The sequence below is a fragment of the Macaca nemestrina genome, chromosome 11, assembly GCF_043159975.1.
Source record: "Macaca nemestrina isolate mMacNem1 chromosome 11, mMacNem.hap1, whole genome shotgun sequence".
NCBI classification, from domain to species: Eukaryota; Metazoa; Chordata; class Mammalia; order Primates; family Cercopithecidae; genus Macaca; species Macaca nemestrina.
In genome coordinates this window covers 11,608,048-11,629,539 of record NC_092135.1, presented here as the reverse complement: position 1 = coordinate 11,629,539, position 21,492 = coordinate 11,608,048, and the positions used below count along the sequence as shown (strand labels likewise).

The following is a 21,492-nucleotide window of genomic DNA, read 5'->3' as shown; positions in this document are numbered from 1 at the left end:
AATCATGGATACATGTCATTATACATATGTCAAAACTCATAGAATATACAACACAAAGTTTATTGTAAACTATGAACTTTAGTTAGTAATATTGTATCAACATAAGCTCAGCAATTGTAATAAATAAACCACATTGATGCAAGACGTAAGTAATAGGGAAAACTGGAGAGGAGGAATTGAAAGGGTATATGGGAACTCTTTGTACTTTCCACTCAATTTTCCTGTATACCTAATTCTCTTCAACAAAATTAATTCTGTTAATTTTAAGAAAAGTGGAAAGAATCGGTTTACCTGATTTGCAGAGGTATTATATAGGTACAACCATCAAAACAGCATATCAATGGAAGAATAGAAAAGTAGATCAACAGAAACAATAGAAAACCTAGGAATAGACCTACATAAACATGCACAACCAATTACTGACAAAGGTACAAAGGGATTCAATGAAAGGATCGTCTTTTCAACAAATGGTGTTGAGGCAACCAAACATCTGTAGACAACAAAATGAACCTTGAGCTAAGTCTCACACTTAACACAAAAAGTAACTCAAAATGGATCATGGGCTTAAATTCAAACTATCACACTTTTATTTTAAAGCACAGGAGCTTGGGTGCAGTGGCACATGCCTGTAATCTCAGCACTTTGGGAGGCTGAGGCAGGCAGATCACACGGGATCGGGAATTCGAGATCAGCGTGGCCAACATGGTGAAACCCCGTCTCTACTAAAAATACAAAAATTAGCTGGGCATGGTGGCGCATGCCTATAATCCCAGCTACTAGGGAGGCTGAGGCAGGAGAATCGCTTGAACCCGGGAGATGGAGGTTGCCGTGAGTCAAGATTGTGCCACAACACTCCAGGCTGGGCGACAGAGTAAGACTCTGTCTCAAAAAATAAAAACTAAAAATAAATAAATAAGTAAATAAAAGCATAGGAGAAAATCTTCAAATCTAAAGTTACACAGAGTTCTTACGCTTGGCACCAAAAGCAGGATCCATATAAGGAAAAATTGACAAATTAGACACAATAAAAATTAAAACTTTGCTCCATGAAAAGCCATGTTAAGAAGATGAAAAGACAAGCTACAGAATTGGAGAAAATATTTACAAACTACATATTCAAGAAAGGAATAATATCTAGAATATACAAAGAATGCTCGAAACTCAACAGTAAACAAGCAAAAAATCTAATTAGAACATAAGCAAAAGACACGAAGAGATAGTTTACAGAAGATATACAGATGGCAAACAAGCACATGAACATGTATTCAACATTGTTAGCTATCAGGTAAATCAAAATTAAAACCTTTATATGGTATCACTCCATATCTATTGGAATGGCTAAAATACTAAAGTATCAACACCCAATGCTGGCAAGGTCATAGGGAAATGGGATCACTCAGACATTGCTGGTGGGAATGTAAAATGGTACACTCACTGTAGAAAACAAATTGGCAGTGTCTTGAAAACCAACCAGGCAACTAAACATTCAACTACGACAGTCCTGGGCATTTATCCCAAAGGAATGAAAACCTACATTCACAGAAAAACCTGTCCATAAATATTTATAGCAGCTTTCTTCATAATGGCCCCCAAACTTCAACAATCCAGATGTTTTCCAATGGGTAAGAAGTTAAGTAAACTGTGGTATATTCATACTATGGAACTCTACTCAGCAGCAAAAAAGAGCAAACTTATTATTGATTTTTGCACCAACCTAGATGAATTGCCAGAGAAATATGCTGAATGAAAAGAAGCTAACGTAAAGAAATTACATACTATATGATTCCATCTTTCCATTTGTATAGCATTTCTTATTTTATTTTATAACTTTTTTTTTTTTTTTTTTTTTTAAGAGACAGAGTCTCTCTTAGTCACCCAGGCGCTGGAGTGCAGTGGTGCAATCATAGTTTACCACAGCCTTGAACCCCCGGGCTCAAGAATCCTCCTGCCTTAGCTTCCTGCACAGGTAGGGCTACACATGTGCCGCCACAGGCGGGCTAATTTTTTAAACATATTTTTTGTAGAAATAAGGTCTCTGTTGCTAGGCTGATCTTGAACTCCTGGCCTCAAGCAATCCTCCTGCCTCAGCCTCTCAAAGTCTTGGGATTACAGACATAAGCCACCATGTCTGGCCTATATAATGCTCTTGAAATGACAAAATTATATAAATGGAGAAGAGATTCGTGTTGTCAGGAGTTAAGGAAGGAGTGGGCACGGGAAGGAAGTGGAAATAACTATAGCAGGGCACCATGGAGGGCCCTTGTGATGCCAGAAAAATTCTATATCTTGACGGTAGCAATGTCAATATCATGGTTGTAATCTTATACTATATATATATATGTGTATAAAACTATACACACACACACACACACACACACAGTTTTGCAAGATGTTACCATTGGGAGAAACTGGGCAAAAGTTACAAGAGATCTCTCCGTATTATTTCTTACAACTCATGTTAATTTACAACTATTTCAAAATAAAAAGTTGAATTACAAAAAAAAAGACAACTTAATTATCTGAGTATAAAGAGAACATCTAGCTGGGTAAATTATGGTGAGTCCATTTAACAGGGTATGTTCAGGCATTACACATGATTATTTAAAGAAAGTATTTAGCAGTACAGAGTATTAACAGTAATACTATGATGTTAAACAGAAAAATCAAGACACAAAATTATATGTACAGTATGATTGTAATTATGCTAAATGTACCAATGTTTGAGAGAAAAATCGGGAAGAAAATGTATGAAAATATTATAAGAATTATTTTTTAAACCTTTTAAAATAATGTTTAAATATGCAGAGGAAGGTAGACAACCAATGTGTGCACAGCCCTGCTATCACTACGTGAGCATGTCAACCGAGCTGCCGTTAGTCAGGGGAACAGGAGAAGAACGTGTCCTGTGGCTGTCACTAGTAAGGCAGGCTGGGGGCTCAGCAGCAGTTACTTTATTAGTTTAAAGAAAGAAATTATTTCTTTAAATCAAGGTTTCTGAACTGAGAGCCAAATTTGCTATGGGTGTCACATATGAAATGCAAGTTTGCATTCCACCTCCTCGTTCTCGTTCTTTTTTTTTATTTTTGAGACGGAGTCTCGCTCCGTCGCCCAGGCTGGAGTGCAGTGGCGAGATCTTGGCTCACTGCAACCTTCACCTCTGGGGTTCAAGTGACTCTCCTGCCTCAGTCTCCCGAGTAGCTGGGACTACAGGCACGTGCCACCACACCCTGCTAATTTTTGTATTTTTAGTAGAGACGGGGTTTCACCATGTTGGCTAGGATGATCTCAATCTCTTGACCTCGTGATCTTTGGCCTCCCAAAGTGCTGGTTCGTTCTCGTTGTTACCACCAGTGATAACCTCTTTTGCCAGAGACTGCTTCCCCGATAAACATTCTTCCCTTTCTCTAGTATAATCAAAACTTAACTGGGCAATTATTTACCCACCACAGTTACCAATTTGCTTGCAACTAAGGTGTGCCCATGAGATTACATTCTAGCAATAGATTGGAGTGAAAAACACATGAGCAAATTCTGTCTCATGCCCCTGAAGGAAAGGGACATGCCTCCCTCTTCCATATGTGGATATCACGGTGAACCATATTCAACCACGGGGATGAGAGCAACAGCCCTAAGGCTGATTGTTCTGCTGGACTCAGAGGACTAAATCCATCCTGGACTTTGCTTCTGAACCTCCGCATTCCATCACATTCTCTTTTTAACATTTTTCTTTTTCTTTCTTTCTTTCTTTCTTTCTTTCTTTCTTTCCTTCTTTCTTTCTTTCTTTCTCTTTCTTTCTTTCTTTCTCTTTCTTTCTTTCTTTCTCTTTCTTTCTTTCTTTCTTTCTTTCTTTCTTTCTTTCTTTCTTTCTTTCTTTCTTTCTTTCTTTCTTTCTTTCCTTTCTCTCCTTCCTTCCTTCCTTTCCCTTTCTTTCTTTCTCTTTCTCTTACTTTTTCTTTTCCTTTTCTTTTTTCTTTTTTTTTTTTTCCTTTGAGACAATCTCGCTCTGTTGCCCAGGCTGGAGTGTACTGGTACAATCATCCTCACTGCAGCCTCAACCTCCCAAACTCCCAGGCTCAAGCCATCCTCCCACCTCAGCCTCTTGAGTAGCTGGGACGATAGGCGCACACCACCACATTCGGCTAGTTTTTGTATTTTTTTGGTGGAGACAAGGTTTTGCCATGTTGCTCAGGCTGGTTTCGAACTTCTGAGGCTCAAGTGACCCTCCTGCCTCAGCCTCCTAAAGTGCTGGGATTACAGGTGTGAGTCACCATGCCTGACCTAAATAAATTTTTTTCATTGATAAATAAAAAGTGTATAGATTTATTATGCACATGTTGTTTTGGAATATGTATACATTGTAGAAAGGCTTTAATTGAGCTAATTGACATAGGCATTATTTCACTTTTGTGTGTGTGGTGAGGACACTTAAAAACTACTCTCTAAGCAATTTTCAAAAACAATATATTGTTATTAACTTTAGTCATCATGTTGTACATCCATTGCATCCTCTTGATGTTAATATACAGGAAGTAACTCAGACTTAGGAAATGTACTGCCAGGGACAGGAAAGAAGTATGCTCTACTTGGAAGTACTGGTCTCAACTCCCTATGGGGTTTATACATATGACTCCTATCATGGTGGGCGAAGCGTACTTCTTTGCTTGGCCTTGGTCATGTGACCATGGTCAATGGGACATTAGTGATTTGATGTGAGCAGAGGTTTGAAATACATTTGCACACTTGTCCTTGCTCACCTGCATTTTGGAACCTGGGGTAGCCTGCTCATCTTAGAATGAATGATAGGTGTAGCAGACTGAACCTAATCCAGGGGATGGAAGCAAGCCAGGAGAGCCCAGCCCGGATTAATCATACCCTAGCTCAACTGTAAATGCCAAGAGGGAAATGAACACTTATTGCTGCAAGGCACCGAGATGTGTGCAATTGTTATGCAGCCTAGCTGACTGATACAGGGTGGGAAATAAACTCTAGGGCAGCATCAATGTGTGTGGCTAGTGAATGAGGTTTCCCAAAAGTAGGTGGCAATTTCCACTGTGAGAGTTTAAAGAAAGGGATCCTCTGGCAAAGAGGACTCTCTTGAGAGCAACAGAGCAAGGTTAGAAATGGGATAACATATCTATAATGGGAAGCCCCGTGCAAGAAAAGTTCAACTTCCTTGGTGATTTTCCTTTGCACTATAGAAACAGTAATAATGGAGGATAGTTTAACTTTTTCTTCTCATCCAACATTTCTTTTTTTAAAACTGTGGTAAAATATACATAACATAAAATTTACCATTTTAACCATTTAACGTGTGCAATGCAATAGTATTAGGTACCCTCACAATGTTGTGCAACCATCCCCGGTATCCATTTGCATTACCCCAAACAGAAGCTCTGAACTCATCATTTAGCAATAACTCCACATCCTCCCATTCTCCCAGCCCCTGGTAACCTCTATTCTACTTCTGACTCTAAGAATTTGCCTGTTCTAGGTACTTCATATAAATGAATCACACAATATTGGTTTTTTGGCACCTCGCTTGTTTCACTCAGCACATTTTCAGGGTTAATCTATGTTGCAACATGTATCATAATTTCCTTCTTTTTTTATTATGCTTTAAGTTCTAGGGTACATGTGCACAATATGCAGGTTTGTTACACAGGTATACATGTGCCATGTTGGTGTGCTGCACTCATCAACCCATCATCTACATGAGGTATTTCTTCCCGTGCTATCCCTGCCCCAGCCCCCCACAACCCAACAGGCTCCTGTGTGTTATGTTCCCCACCCTGTGTCCATGTGTTCTCATTGTTCAGCTCCCACTTATGAGGACAGAAAACCAGAATTTCCTTCTTTTTAAGGCTGAATAATATTTCATTGTATAGATAGACCACATTTTGTTTATCTGCTTATCTGTTGATAGACGCCTGGTTTGCTTCCATCTTTTGGCTATTGTGAATAATGCTGCTATGAACATGGGCGTACAAATATCTGTTGAGTCCCTGCTTTCAGTTCTTTGGGGTATATACCCAGAGGCTGAATTGCTGGATCATACGATAATTATATTTTTAACTTTTTCAGGAACTGCACAACTGTTTTCTATAGGGGCTACCCCACTAGCCAGGTACAAGGGTGCCTATTTCTCCACATCCTCACCAACACTTGTTCTTTTTCTATTGCTATTGTTTTATGATGGCTATCCTCGTGGGTGTGAAGTGGAGCATCCCACATTTCTTTTGCCCTTGATCCTTCCTCTAAAAGGTAACAAGCCAAGATAATGTGGTGGTGGGGGGGCGGGTATCCAACTAAAGAAATGCGTGGTGTCCACCAGTGTCTGACAGGAATGTCATTCTGCTGAGAGGACTGAGTCCATGTTTCCTGGTGGTGACCAGCAAGGAGGAACTGGAGTCCCCAGGGTTGCTGGGAGTGGCTGGGAAGAGCATGTGGCTCCATGGAGCAACCACCCAGAAGATGTGGGACATGAGAAACAAGCCCTCTTACTATCTCCATCAACCTAGAGAAGACGGGGAGAGGCTGATAGTTAGTAACTATATGCATGTGTATATGTACACATATTGTATATACTCATTAAATTTAAAAGTATTAAATACAATTTTACTTGTAATTCACAGGAGGGACAAACGAAGATGAAAGAACTGCTGAACTTTATGTAAAATTTTCCTCAAAACAAGAGCTATTCATTTTTTTTTAAATCCCTTTAAATTTTTGTAATTGAGTTTGTATAACCACATTGAGCTTTTTTTTTTTTGTACTAGTACCAAAGAGTATAATGACAAATAGTAGTTCCCTTCCATAACCTTTACCTGCTCTCCAGGCAACCGTTTTCAACTTTTTTTAGTTGTTTATTTTCATTTTTGTCTGCAGGTTTCAAAATTATATTCTTGGCCGGGAGCAGTGGCTCACGCCTGTAATCTCAGCACTTTGGGAGGCCGAGGCAGGCGGATCACGAGGTCAGGAGATCAAGACCATCCTGGCTAACACGGTGAAACCCCGTCTCTACTAAAAATACAAAAAATTAGCCAGGCTAGGTGGCGGCGCCTGTAGTCCCAGCTACTCGGGAGGCTGAGGCAGGAGAATGGCGGGAACCTGGGAGGCGGAGCTTGCAGTGAGCCGAGATCGGGCCACTGCACTCCAGCCTGGGTGAAGGAGCCAGACCCCGTCTCAAAAAAAAAAAAAAAAAATTACGTTCTTATATTGTTGTTATTTCTTGTTTTTTAAATCCGAGACAGCCAAAACATCCTATTAGGTAAGATAAAGATGAGATGTTTTAAAATCTTCCTACATATACTTCTCTCCCCGTATATTACATATACTAATCTTCATTTCATTTTTAGTGAAGAATGGTCTATATTTATAATGACTTATTTTGACTGTGAAATATTGTCCGCTGCTGAGTCAAATTATGTAAAATGATTATGTGTCTTTCTTGTACATTTTGTTTTTCCTGAGGTCAATCATTACTGTTTTTTCATTGGATTAGTTTTCCATGTACATATGGCTAATTTTTCCAAGTGCTCCCACAGCTCTGTTACACATCTATCCACAGTCCTATTGGTTTTTCCTCTGGAGATTTCTGTCTCAGAGTTCCCCTTTCTCTTACTCCATGCAGGCCTGCTACCTGGCTGTGGTTTGGGGTGCCCTCTCCCTGTCTCCTGGCTGCAGTCTCATTTCCCAAGTATCGAGGCCTTTTCCTTGGTTTGCTCTCATTTTGAAAAAGCACAGAATTCTCTAGTAACCTCCTAAGAAAAAGGGATAACTTTTTGAATCTTTGCAGAAGTGAAAATGGTTTTATTAATTTAATTAATTATTAAACTAACAATTTGGGTAGAAAACACTAGGGTGAAATAATTTTCCTTCACAATTTTGAAGACATTTCTCCTCTTCCTGTATTGTTAATAAGAAATCCAATTCTGATTCTAAATCTTTTGAATGCAACTTTTTTGTTTTGGCCCTAGAAATATGTAAGATTTTTCTTTGTTTTTAGGTATTTTGAAATTCCTTGAGGAAATGGGTCTTTTTAAATTTATTGATTGGATACTCAGTGGGCATTTCAATCTGAAGACTTGTGTTCATTTCTGGGAATTTAAAAAATTATGTTTTTAATTTATTATTTCCTCCCTTCATATGCATGCTGTCTGTCTGGAATTTCTATTAGCAGAGTATTCGATGAGGTGCACTGATCCTCCGATCTTTTCATCCTTCTCTACTATTCTACCACTTTGTCTTTGTGATCTTCTTTTTTTTTTTTTTTTTTTTTTTGAGATGGAGTCCCACTCTGTTTCCCAGGCTGGAGTGCCGTGGCACAATCTCAGCTCACTACATCCTCTGCCTCCCAGGCTCAACTGATTCTCCTGCCTCAGCTTCCCGAGTAGCTGGGATTACAGGTGCATGCCACCAAACCCAGCTAATTTTTGTATTTTCAGTAGAGACGGGGTTTCACCATGTTGGTCAGACTGGTCTCCAACTCCTGACATCAGGTGATCAACCCTCCTCAGCCTCCCAAAGTGCTGGGATTACAGGTGTGAGCCACCGCGCCCAGCCTTTGTGATTTTCTTGATAGAAGATTTCCTTGACATTATCTGTAGAGTTTTTTATGAGTGTTTTGTTTCATACATTTAACTTCCAAGAATCGTTTCTTATTCTCAGATGATTCCTTTTCCATAGCATCCTTTTCTGGTTTTGTGGCTCAGGCATCCTTTTCACAAAGGATTTCCAAATATTAGTTGTATGTCTTGTCTCCTCTTGTCTGCATGATCTGTTTCCTCAAGGCACCTTTCTCATGGCTGTTTGCTTCCATATTGGAGGCCCTCCTCAATGTCCAATCTAAGCTTGAGACAGTAACACAGTCCCTGGAACCACTGTGGACCTAAACAGCTTCTTGCCTGCTGGCCTTCACTGTAACATAACCAGGCCAAGAGGGAGCCCACTGCTGGGGTCTATGGGTGGACTCTCCTCAGGGTCTGGGGCCTTTCCAGGGTGCCACAGGGTGACTTGACAGTTTCTCTTCTGCCCGCTACAGGCATTGAGGTTATTTTTTTCCATACAGCTATCACTTCATCCACTTTTCATTTTCCAAAGATTTCTGGAAATTTCTGCCTCATCTCTGTCTCTTGTTTTGTTCTCTTTGTATGGGTTTATCCCTTTTCTATTCCTTTACTGTCATTTTTAAAGTGTTTCCAGAGGCAGAGCAGATAAACACATGTGGTCAATCTGTCATCTTATACTGAAAGCCCTAAGCATATTAAAAAAAAAAATCCTCATAAATTTAATAAGAGACTGTCAGAGAAAAATCACTAAATGGTACTTTTCTATATTATTTTATTTTTTTTATTAACTAAACAAAAACGTACATTACATATTCTTTCCTCTTTGGTTTCAGAGCCTGAGTCTCAGCCATCATTACATGGAGTTTTGGAAATACTGCTAAAATCACGTCAAAGTTTGGCTTTTAAAATATTTAGACCACAAATGCTTTGTATAACTTTGTCTCTTCCTAGAATTTTAAATCCACTTTCTTTTTTCTTGTTCATCACAAAATTCACAGGCCTTCACCTCGTTAATTACACGTCAGAGTTGTACTTCAAGGTTCTGAAGAGAGCAGCTTTGTGTGACGTTGCCTATTATCTTCTCTGGGGTGTTCTTCAAGGAGCCCTTTGATTTGCTGAACTGAATCTTTTCTAGGGTCTTTTGCAGAACCGTGGAACTGGTGCCCATCCATTGCTTTCCTGGGTAAATTCCACTTTTTAGTATCCCATATTTTACATTGAGTTTTGGTTTTGCTACATATAACTATGGTAATTTTTTAAAGAAGAGGTGCTTAAGTTGTAAACTATGTAAGTCTTTGCACGTCTAATAGCGTCTCTGCAGGGAGTATCACCCTTTGTTTCACTCAACACATAGTCATGTTGGTCCCACTGTGGTGTAAAAGTTCACCTCTTGCTTGATGATTCCGTGATGAACTTCCACCATCTCTTTCTTTGGGGTATTTTTCCAGATGGTAGACATGTTTTGAGGTGTCTGCGAAGCCTCTGAGCCAACACTTCTTCCTGGGAAGAACCCTTTCATGCCTAGGCTGAGTGGTTTATGCTGTGTGATCCTATCCCACTGATTAGACCAAAGGAGACCTAACTAGGCGTGGGACAATCTGCCTTCCTTGGGTATTTGGTGTTGGCATGGGGAGAAAGCCAACCTCTCCCATTCCCAAAGCATGCAAACTTGGAGGCCATGGAGCAGCCATATTCTATCCCGTAGAAAGCAACAGAAAAATCCAGTCTGCAGAGAGAAAGAATAACAAAGCCGAACCAATAAGAGAGAAAAGGTGTCAAGGGGGTTCTGTTAGCTATTTTGGAGTTTAATTTTGGGCTCTTAAGTCTGAGATGGTAAAATATGGCAGGATATATAATAGAAATCTTTTAAATTCTGAATAAGGGCTGGGCACGGTGGCTCACTCCTGTAATCCCAACACTTTGGGAGGCCGAGGTGGGTGGATCACGAGGTCAGGAGACAGAGACCATCCTGGCCAACATGGTGAAACCCCGTCTCTACTAAAAATACAAAAATCAGCTGGGCGTGGCGGCACGTGCCTGTAATCCCAGCTACTTAGGAGGCTGAGGCAGGAGAATCGCTTGAACCTGGGAGGTGGAGGTTGCAGTAAGCCGAGATCATGCCACTGCACTCCAGCCAGGCAACAGAGCTAGACTCCGTCTCAAAAAAGAAAAAAAAAAAATCTGAATAAGGTAAGGAGACTCAACATCATTTCTCTTCTCATACTTTATAATTACTTGCCTAACAACCAGAGACTGGGAAGAAATCGCTTCAAGAGTGGAAAGGGAAGTAGTAGTCTAGTTTATACAATGAGAAATAAGAACAGGAAAGTCATCATTGTATAACCTGTTCAAAACTCAAAATTTTAGCAAACATTTATTGGGCACCTACTATATGCTCAGCAGTCTGCCCATCACTGGTGACATGAAGGTGAATGGGACATAGATTCTGTCCTTGAAGCTCGTGGTCTCCAACAAGGGCCAAAGAAGTCAATGGCCAGATAACCCACGCCCAGCTAAATTTTGTATTTTTAGTAGAGACGGGATTTCACCAGGTTGGCCAGGATGGTCTCTGTGGTGAGTGCTGTGAGGAATTGTAAATGGGAGTCGCATTGCCAAGTCTGCCATTTTGAGAAGGAAGGAGGATGAGGTCAGAGTAGTAGCAAAGAACCCCTATGAGATAGCTCTACCATTTAAGCAAGAAGTGAGGATTGTCTTTGAAATGGTTAATTTTCAGTGTCAACTTGACTAGATTAAGGGCTAACTGCTTACTTGGTAAAACACTATATCTGGGTGTTTCTGGAGGAGATTGGCTCAGGAGTTGGTAGACTGAGTAGGGAAAATCTGCCTTCAATGTGGGCAGGCACCATCCAATCGGCTGGGCCCTGAATACAACAAAAAAGGCAGAGAAAGGTAAATTCTCTCTCTCTCTCTCTCTCTCTCTCTCTCTCTCTCTCTCTCTCCTGGAACTGGGACACCCTTCTCCTGTCCTTGAACATCCGAACCCCAGGTTCTCCAGCCTTGGATTTCAGAACTTGCACCCGTGGTCCCCGCATGGTTCCCAGGACTCTGGCTTCTGACTGAGTTCCACCATCAGCTTCCCTGGTTCTGAGGCCGTCAGACTCAGAACCACGTTGGACTGAACCATGTTGCTGGAAAGATGGAAGGGAACGAGGTGCCCAGTACTGCATGCCTCTAAGATACGTTGGGTATTTCCTAGTGTCTCAGTGTAACTATTTATGGTATCCCTTCTCTCTCAAAAATTGCATGGATCACCCCCGGTAGCATCAGGACTGGAAAGTATCTAGTGCATACAAATGGCCAACAGATAAATTAAAAGCTGCTCAGCATCACCAGTCATGAAGGAAATGCAAATCAAAGCCACAATGAGCCATCATTTCACACCTGTTAGGGTGGCTCATGAGGAGTGAGAAAAGTGCTAACAATGATGTGGAGAAAAAGGGGACTCTTACATACTATTAGAAGAAACGTAAACTGGCTTAGCCATATGGAAGACAGTATGGAGGTTCCTCAAAACATTCAAAATAGAACTAACATATGATTCAGGAATCAGACTTCTGGTCATAAACCCAAAGGAAATGAAATCAGCACCTCGTAGGGGTACCTGCACCCCCATGCTCACTGCAGCACTATTCACCATGGCCAAGATGTGGGAGCAACGTACGTGTCTATCAACAGATGAATGGATAAAGAAACATGCTGCATATATACAATGGAATGCCAGTCAGCTTTAAAAAAGGAGATCCTATCATTAGTGACAACATGAATAAACTTGAAAGACATGGTGCTAAGTGAAATAAGCCGGTCACAGAAAGGAAAATACTGCATGATCTCACTTATATGTGGAATATTACAAAGTTGAATACGAAGCAGCAGGGAGTCGAATGATGGTTGCCAGGGCCTGGGAGGGGTTGAGAATGGAGAGATACAGGTCAAAGGGTATGAAGTTGCAGTTACACCAGGATGAATAAGTCTAGAGATCTAATGTACAGCATGAGGACTATAGTTAATAATACTGTATCGGGCTTGGTGTGGTGGCTCACGCCTATAATCCCAGCACTTTGGGAGGCTGAGGCGGGTGGGTCACCTGAGGTCAGGAGCTCAAGACTTGCCTGGCCAATGGGATGGGAAGCCCTGTCCCCACTAAAAATACACAATTAGCCAGGCATGGTGGTGCATGCCTCTAATCCCAGCTACTCGGTAGGCTGAGGCGGGAGGATCACTTGAACCTCTTGAATCCGGGAGGCAGAGGTTGCAGTGAGCAGAGATCGATCGCACCATTGCACTCTGGGCTGGGCAAAAAGAGCGAAATTCTGTCTCAAAACTAATAACAATAATAATAATACTGTATCATACACTGGAATTTTACCAAAAGAGTAGAAGAAACATATGTTAATTTGCTTGACTATAGTAATCATTTCATTGTGTATTTCAAAATATCATGTCGTACACTTTAAATACTGTTTTTTTGTTGTTGTTGTTGTTGTTTTTTTTTTTTTTTTTTTTTTTGAGACAGGGTCTCACTCTTTCACCCAGGCTGGAGTGCAGTGGCACAATCATGGCTCATTGCAGCCTCTACTTCCTGGGCTCAAGTGTTCCTCCCGCCTCAACCTCCTGAGCAGCTGGGACCACAGGCACACACCACCACACCCAGCTAATTTTAAAAATTTTTTGTAGAGACAGGGCCTCCTATGTTGCCCAGGCTGGTCTTGAACTCCTGGGCTCAAGCCATCCACCTGCCTCAGCCTCCCAAAGTGCTAGGATTACAGGAGTGAACCACCGTGCTTAGTCTACAATTTTTATTTTTTAAAAAAGATTATAAAAACGAATCCAGTGAATGTGGCAGATCAAAGGCCCCTGGTGAGGCTCGTTTCTGTGGTTGGAGCGTGGGAGCCAGGTTGCAGTGTGAGAGTGAGTGGAAGTGGAGGCGATGAAGGTGGACGCATCTTACAGGAAACTGGCCACCAGGGGGCAGACAGCAGAGAGCTGTTGACTGCCTGGGCTGGATAGACGGGAAAGTTAACCAGCTGATGAGAAAAGTCAGTGGAGAGGAAGAGGGTGAAGGTTGGGTGAGATGGCTGTCATTGTGTCCTCTTGGGAAGGAAGTCGGTAGGGATAGGAGTATGGACAGGCCGTCGTCTGGGGGACAGCCTCTCTTCCACTTGGATGCTGTTATGGACTAAATGTGTCCCCACTAAATTCACATGTTGAAGCCCTACCCCCAGGGTGGCTGTATTTGGAGGTAGGGCCTATAAGGAGATAATTAAGGTTAAATGGCATTGTAGTAATAGGTCCTGATCCTATAGGATTGGTGTCCTTACAAGAAGAAACACCAGAAAGGGCCTTCCCCTCCCCTGCATCCACACACTCATTGGCAATGCCACATGAGGACAAAGTGACCGTGTGCAAGCCAGGAAGAGGGCCCCCACCAGAGACCAAACCCTGCAGGATCTTGATCTCACACTTCCAAACTCCAGAACCGCAAGATCAATTTCTTTAGTTTAAGCCCCCAAGTCTATGGTATTTTGTTACGATAACACAGCTGACTAAGACAGACAGGAAGGAAGGGAACAGAGGGTACAATTTCGACACATCTGCAAGGGCAAGATGTTGGTTAGAAGTTCATCCAGGTAGTCTCAACTCTTGGGAAATGGAAGGCAACCCATCTGTTGAACATGAGAGGGAGGCGGGAGGTGAGAAATTTGAAAGACACGTGGCCATCAGGAGCACGCCTGAGAGCCTCTGGTGAGGGAAGTAGGGTGGAACATGGTGGGATCTGGAGATGACTCTGGGAACCTCAGGAGCCTGCAGCACAGTGGGCTAAGACTCTGGGACATGATAAACCAGGGATGGCCCTCTCCAAATGCCATCCTTGGAACAGACACACCATGTAGAGGCTGGGTGGGCCCCAGGAGTCCACAGGAATGCTGAGAAGCCTTCTGTTTGTAATGTAAGCAAGTAGATAGCATCTGAGTATTGTGGTTTTACCTTGAGCAGGAGGTTGTCCCGAAGCCTGAGTGAAGGTCAGTGGTGAGAACCCACAGCTTGCTAAGAGCAGGGATGCAGGGACCAAACTGGGGCTCACTGCAAGAGGCTGTTCTGGTGGTGGAGCTCGAATCCCAGATATTAAATCTAGGCTTTCAACAAGGGGGTACCAGGAAGAGGGGCTATGTCCTCCCTTGGCATGGTAGGAAATCTGGGGCCCTCCCAACCTGGATGGGGATCATGAGGACAGGGTGAGGGTGGGAAGCTCTGCGGGAACTCCAAAGGGTGATAATGCCAAAGTAGGTGGACTCTTTTTCTGTTGCCTTTTTTTCTTTTCTTTTTTTTTTTTTTTTTTTTTTTGAGATGGAGTTTTGCTCTTCCTGCCCATGCTGGAGTACAGTGGCACGATCTCCGCTCACTGCAACCTCTGCCTCCTGGGTTCAAGCGATTCTCCTGCCTCAGCCTCCTGAGTAGCTGGGATTACAGGCATGTGCCACCATGCCTGGCTAATTTTTTTGTATTTTTAGTAGAGATGGGGTTTCTCCATGTTGGTCAGGCTGGTCTCAAACTCCTGACCTCAGGTGATCCACTTGCCTCGGCCTGCCAAAGTGCTGAGATTGCAGGTGTGGGCCACCGTGCCCCGCCTAGGTGGACTCCCCTAAAGAGTTTGGGAAATGATGCCTCCTCCTGTTGGATTTTATGACCCCATGATCATTTCTGGGCCCCTCAATAAACGCTGTGTGTAACTCAGTTTTTTTTTATGTTTCACAAATTGATTAGTTTAAATGAAAAATTAATGCTATTTTGAAGTTTGGGAATTTTATGACAGCCCCTTGGGCACCAGAAACCCGGAGCAGGCCTCTCTTTTGGAGCAGATGCATGTGCTGGTTAAGAAGCTCTGCGGCAGCTCACACCTGTAATCCCAGCACTTTGGGAGGCCAAGGCGGGAGGATCAAGAGGTCAGGAGTTCAAGACCAGCGTGACCAATATAGTGAAACCCTATCTCTACTAAAAAATACAAAAATTAGCCAGATATTGTGGCGCACGCCTGTAGTCCCAGCTACTCAGGAGGCTGAGGCAGGAGAATCGCTTCAACCTGGGAGATGGAGGTTGCAGTGAGCCAAGATCTCGCCACTGCACTCCAGCCTGGGTGACAGAGTGAGACTCTGTCTCTAAAAAAAAAAAAAAGAAAGAAAGAAAAGAAAAGAAAAAGAAAAAAGAAAAGAAAACAAAGGTTTTGGTTTCTTCTTTCAGGTTTAGGTTTAAGGTCTCATGTCACCATGTCAAGCTAGGTGGTGTTAAGCAAATGGCCTCACGTCTCTCCAAGCATCCGTTTCCTCATTTGCACCATGGGGCTATTAACTGTTGATGTGAATGTTAGTGTTAGGAGGGACTCAGCAGACTCTCTGGTGGAAAATAAGAGTCAATTAAAAGAGCCTTCATCATCATCATCATCATCCTTCACTTATTAACTTCAGGGATAATAAACATTTAAAAAGAAATCCGCAAACACTTCTTCAGAAAACTAGAAAGTGTTTTTCCAGGTACACAAAAAAAATCCCCATTGACCCTCCTCTGAAAAGTCATCAATAATCAGCTCCCAGGCTGGGCATGGTGGCTCATACCTATAATACCAACAGTTTGGGAGTCTAAGGCAGGAGGATCACTTGAGCCCGGGAGTTCAGGACCAACCTGGGAGACATGGTGAGACCCATCTCTCAAAAAAAAAAAATAATTAGACGGGGATGGTGGCAGGTGTCTGTAGTTCCAGCTACTTGGGAGGCTGAGGTGGGAAGATCACTTGAGTCAGGAAGTTAAAGGCTGCAGTGAGCCATAATTGCACCATTGCACTGCAGCCCGGGTAACAGGGCAATTACCAGCTCTGCAGGCAATGCTTGCAGGCCTTTCTAAGGTTCTGCTCACTGTGCAGCCACAGGGCTTGTCAGCCTCTGGGTCCAGATGCATGACAGGACAGGGCAGTGACCACCATGTACCGAAGGCTTCCATGTGCCAGATCCCGTACTTGGAATTGTTATACTTCTTAGCCATCAACTGAGGAGGGATGGAGACAGGAGGGGGAAAGAAGGGAAGGGAGGGTGGAATAGATCAAGGAACCCATTCTCTGCAGAAGTCCTTTGTCCAGTTTGGAGACTGGTTTTCATCAGGCACACCTGTTTCCATTCTCTGACTCAGATGCCCTATCACCAACCCCACTGCCCCAAACCCAATGTGAAATGAATACCTATTGTTAGTCCTATCTGTATATCTGACCTGAAACATGACAACCTTTAAGGCAGTGGTTCTCAAGCAGGGGCAATTTTGCCCTCCCTATCCCCAGAAAAAATTCGGCAGTGTCTACAGATACATTTTCTGTTGTTACGGTTTTAGAGAGATCATGAGCTCCTACAGGGTAGCGGTCCATGATGCTGCTAGACATTGTACAATGCAAGGACAGTTCTCACAATAGAGAATTATCTGGCTCCAAATGTCAATAGTGTTAAGAAACTCCGCTTGAAGGAAAAACCAGCCCCACACACCTCACTTAACTCACTAAGGTTAACAAATGGGCGGTTTGCCAAATGCCATGGATTAAAAAGCGCTACCTTGAGTGACTCTTTTTCTATGGCCCGACACATTTCTGTACAATTTAGCAAGTAAAGAGTCCTTTCAAGAAATGATTCTTCATTATTTGTTGCTGGATCATCATCATTTCATTCAGTCATCCACGCATTCATTCAACACACACTCACTGAGCTCCCTCTTACACTGGTGACAGACTCTAGGGATAGAAGATGAACAAGATGAGGCTCCATCCATGCTCAAGTTTAAAGTGTGTGTATTAGGGTTTGGGGGACAGATGTGTTAGTAAATAATTACAGTGATGTTCCAGGTAAAAAGTTCTCATGAGATGCATGGGGGTGGGGCCACAGAGCGGGGGTGTGCTCAGTATTTCTTATGGGAGGCCTCAGAAAACTGCCCTATTTGGCCATCACCACTTTTTGGGTTCCACTTACAAGGGTCACTTCTGACGCCTCCCTATATGGAGTAGAGGGAGAGTGGTAATAAGCAATTTGCCCTCAGTGACCTCCCTCCATTAGGAAGATGCCTATAATTCCCCTCGAGGGGGAGCTTCTAATGAATAAAAAATTATTTGAACACACTTAGATTTCAGAATCAAATGTCTGACCACCCAGAGTCAAACAGAAGGAAAGCAGGGCTCCAGAGGCTGGGAAATATTCCAACCAAAGTAGGTCAGTTTCACTCCTATTTATTACAGGAGTTCTCAGCCAAGAAGTGTGAGATATAAGGTCTACAGAAGCCATAAAGTAATCCGAGGGCCACAACTTATACACAGAAAACCATCTTATGATTATGTAAGACAGTAATGTGCCGTGGCTCATGCCTCTAATCCCAGCACTTTGGGAGGCAGAGGCAGGCGGATCACCTGAGGCCAGGAGTTTGAGACCAGTCTGACCAACATGGAGAAACCCCATCTCTACTAAAAATACAAAAAACTAGCTAGGCATGGTGGTGTATGCCTGTAATCCCAGCTACTCAGGAGACTGAGGCAGGAGACTCGCTTGAACCTGGGATGCGGAGGTTGCAGTGAGCTGAGATCGCGCCATCACAGTCCAGCCTGGGCAACAAGAATGAATTCCGTCTCAAAAAAAAAAAAAGAAAAAAGAAAGAAAGAAAGAAAGAAAGAAAGAAAGAAAGAAAGAAAGAAAGAAAGAAAGAAAGAAAGAAAGAGAAAAAAAGGAAAAAAAGGAAAAAGAAGGGGCATAACAGACAGAGCCCTGGATGGTTGGGAATCAAGAGACCTGGGTGCTAACCTTAGTGGGTTAAGTGGGGTGTGTGGGGCTAGCAGAGCTGCTAGTCCTGGCTCTGCTACTAACTTGCTGATGTCGGGCAGCTCCCTTCTCTCAGAGGGTCTCAGTGTGCTCATTTTTAAAATAAGGGATGGGGGCCAGAGCCTAATGAAGCATCCTTCCAAGGTACACTGAAGACTTAAACCAAGGGAAGCCTCTCATTTTCCCCTTCCACTTATTCCTGTGATAATCCAGGAATTTTCTTGAGACAAGAATGCAGACTGAACCTCAGTCCTGCACTTGAGGTACCAGTTATGACAGTCTCAGAGTCACTGCAAATACTTAAGAAGGAGGCTGGGAGGGTCCCAAGGAAGGAGCTATTGCCTCTCCTACCCCTAGCCACGGAATAACACACCTCCAGGCTCTACCTGGCTTGACACTGTCCCCAGTATCCCAGTTGGCATTTCTCCAAACTGGGAGTCGAAACTCATGAGTGCATGCTGTTGCTCTAGCATCTTCCAAGGCCAGCACTGCCACTGAAGAGAGGAGGCTCCACCGTGGAAAGGGAGTTCCAAGCAAGCTCCAAATTGCACTCATCCCAACTACTGCTGCTGAAAGTCTTGGGGCTACCAGAAAAATGAGCATCTCCTGAGTGTCAACATTGGGAGCATTGATTTTCCTTATAATCCAACCGGAGGGGACTACGGGAAGACAAGGAGGCTGGACACCAGGAGACTTGCCCAGGACAGAGATCAGAGACTCAACTGGGTCCCCAAGCACTTTCCCTAGGAGCTTCTTGGAACAGACACCTTGGGGACCAGTTTGGAATGCTAGTGGGAAGGGATGATTCTGGAATCTGGCCCCCACCTCTAACCCCCACTCCCTCCCCATTCCTTCCTTTCTGCTGGTCTGGGTGGGGCCACTCTCTTTATCACAGATCCCAGAGCTCCGAGAGGCCGGAGACTCCCAGGAATTTCTGTAGGAAAGAAAAACAAACCACCCATCCTGCCGCTATTATTATTAGTAGTAGTATTTTCCTCCTCCAGCCCCTTGCGAGGAACTGGCTTTGGGGAACAGCAGCACCCAGCAGCCACCAGACACGCAGACATTAGGGAGCCGCGTCCCACACGAGAGGGTGTGGGGAGAGTGGCAGACGGTCCCATCGCAGACCCGGAAGCTCTTGCCGGAGCTCCCTTCAGGTTTTCCCATCTGCAGCCCGTGAGTGTGAAAATGTCAAGGTTTGGGGGCAGACTGATACTGATGTGGGTTGCAATCCTCTTCTTCTGACTTGGAGCAAGAATTGTTATTCCCCCTCTCATTTCCTTTCCTTGTCTATAAAGTGAGGATGGTAATAGCAGCCTCGAAAGGTGATTGAGAGGTTTCAAGGAAAGATTGGAGGCAAAGCGCCCAGGACACAATAGGCACTGCCCGGGGCGGCTCCAGAATTTCCGTCTAGGAGGGTCTCAGAAGCCAGGCTAGAGGAAGGGGTGGGTGGGGGGCACGGGGATTCATCTTGGAGCTGCCTTCGCCTGGCTCGCACAAGGTTTTTCTTTGGGAAGGGGTCCCTGCGGAGAAGAGCTGGGAGAGATTAATGTTGGGAGGATTGACAGGGAAGAGTCCCCATTCCTCAGCGGAAGATCTGCTAGTCCCCTCCACCCGCATCCTGCCAAGGCCGGAGAAGCGGCGAGACTGTCGCTCCCTGGGTCCCCTAGCCTTCAGAAGGGGGCAGTACTCACCGAGTGCGCGGCGCAGACGAGCAGCACCCGCAGTAGTAGCTGCTGCAGCGGCGGCGACAGGTGGGGACGCATCGTGCCCGCACGTTCCCCGAGGGCGCCCCGACGTCCACCCGCCCGTGCCCTTTGCCCACTCGGGAGCTCAGCGCCCCGCGCAGGATCCCGGGCTCCGGCCGGCCGCTGCGCCCAGAGGAGCCATGGCTGAGCCACCCGACCTGCGGCGGGCCCGGGGACTGCTCCTCCTCGGACCAGGTGGCCGCGCGCGCTCAGCCGCCCAGCCCATTGATTAGGACGCGGCGGCTCCGGCGCGCTTCCTCCACCCGGCGGGGGACTGGCTGGGGGCCGGCGCGGAGGCCAGCAGGGGAGGAGGCAGAGGGAGGGCGCGGGGGCCGGAGTAGTCTCCCGCAGTCTGGGCCCAAGCTGGAGGAGGCCAGGAGAGGGCACGCTGGCTTAGTCTTCCACGCGGCAATCCCGCACTACCCCAGGTCCAGAAAGAGCACTGTTTCTGGAGTCCACGGACCGAAGGCGCAAGCTCGCTAGGGGGTCGGTGGGCAACTTAGGTCACCTTTGTAAGCCTCGGCTTTCTCAGCCCTAACAACACATCTGAGAATACCCACTCTAGACTGAAAGTTGTGACACAGTCAAGGCCCATTGCATCTATTCTCCCCTGACAGCTACTTGCACTTTATTTCCGATTTTCTGTATTTTTTTCTTAATTATTGAAGTCATTAGCTCCCATTCCATGAAGTTTCACTCCGATGAGCTCCTCCTTTGATGATGACCAAGGAAGATCTGTGGTACACTCAGGCATCTGGGGACTGTCCTGAGGATGAACCGCCTGGGAAGCTATTTAAGCCTCAGGCAGATAGTCCCAGTAGCCCACTCCAAGGGTGCTCCCTATCCTGGAGTACAAGGCGCCCCAGATGGCCTTTTTTTACTGTCACATAAAAAAGAGGGTTTCACCATGTTGCTCAGGCTGGTCTTGAACTCTTGGGCTCAAGAGATCCTCTTACCTCGGCCTCCCAAAGTGCTGGGATTATAGGCATGAGCCACTGAGTCCAGCCCTAGATGGGTCTTGTAAACTCAAGTTTTCTTTGTCTGCACTGGTGCCTACTCCCTTCCCTCTTCTCTCTCCCCCTTTCTTTATCTTCCTCCCAGGCACTTGAAGTACATCAGCTCATTTAATTCTCCCTCAAACCCCTAGGTGATATGATGCCCATTTGACAGAGGAGGGAGGGCATTGAAGGTGGAGGAGGTTTCATTACATGTCTGGGTACTGCAACTCAGAGGCTCAGACAGGAAAGCCTGGATCTACCCTTCCATGGCTGACCTGACTCTCTGTAACTGGCCTCTACTTAGACGGCCATGCAGCTAGTAAAG

The 21,492-nt window shown here is 44.5% G+C and overlaps 1 protein-coding gene across 4 annotated transcripts in view; it reads right to left on the bottom strand.

Moving 5' to 3' along the window:
* LOC105492638 (secretin receptor) overlaps positions 1–20,441 on the bottom strand; it is an 82,344-nt gene extending 61,903 nt beyond the window's left edge. The window contains exon 1 of one of the 4 annotated variants that reach the window (XM_071072617.1): positions 20,116–20,441. In XM_071072617.1, the coding sequence (XP_070928718.1) occupies positions 20,116–20,187 (72 nt within the window). In that variant the 5' untranslated portion in view covers positions 20,188–20,441. The remainder of the gene's footprint in view (positions 1–20,115) is intronic. The other 3 variants (XM_071072615.1, XM_071072616.1, XM_071072618.1) reach the window with 3 other exon arrangements.
* Positions 20,442–21,492: the final 1,051 nt, after the last annotated feature.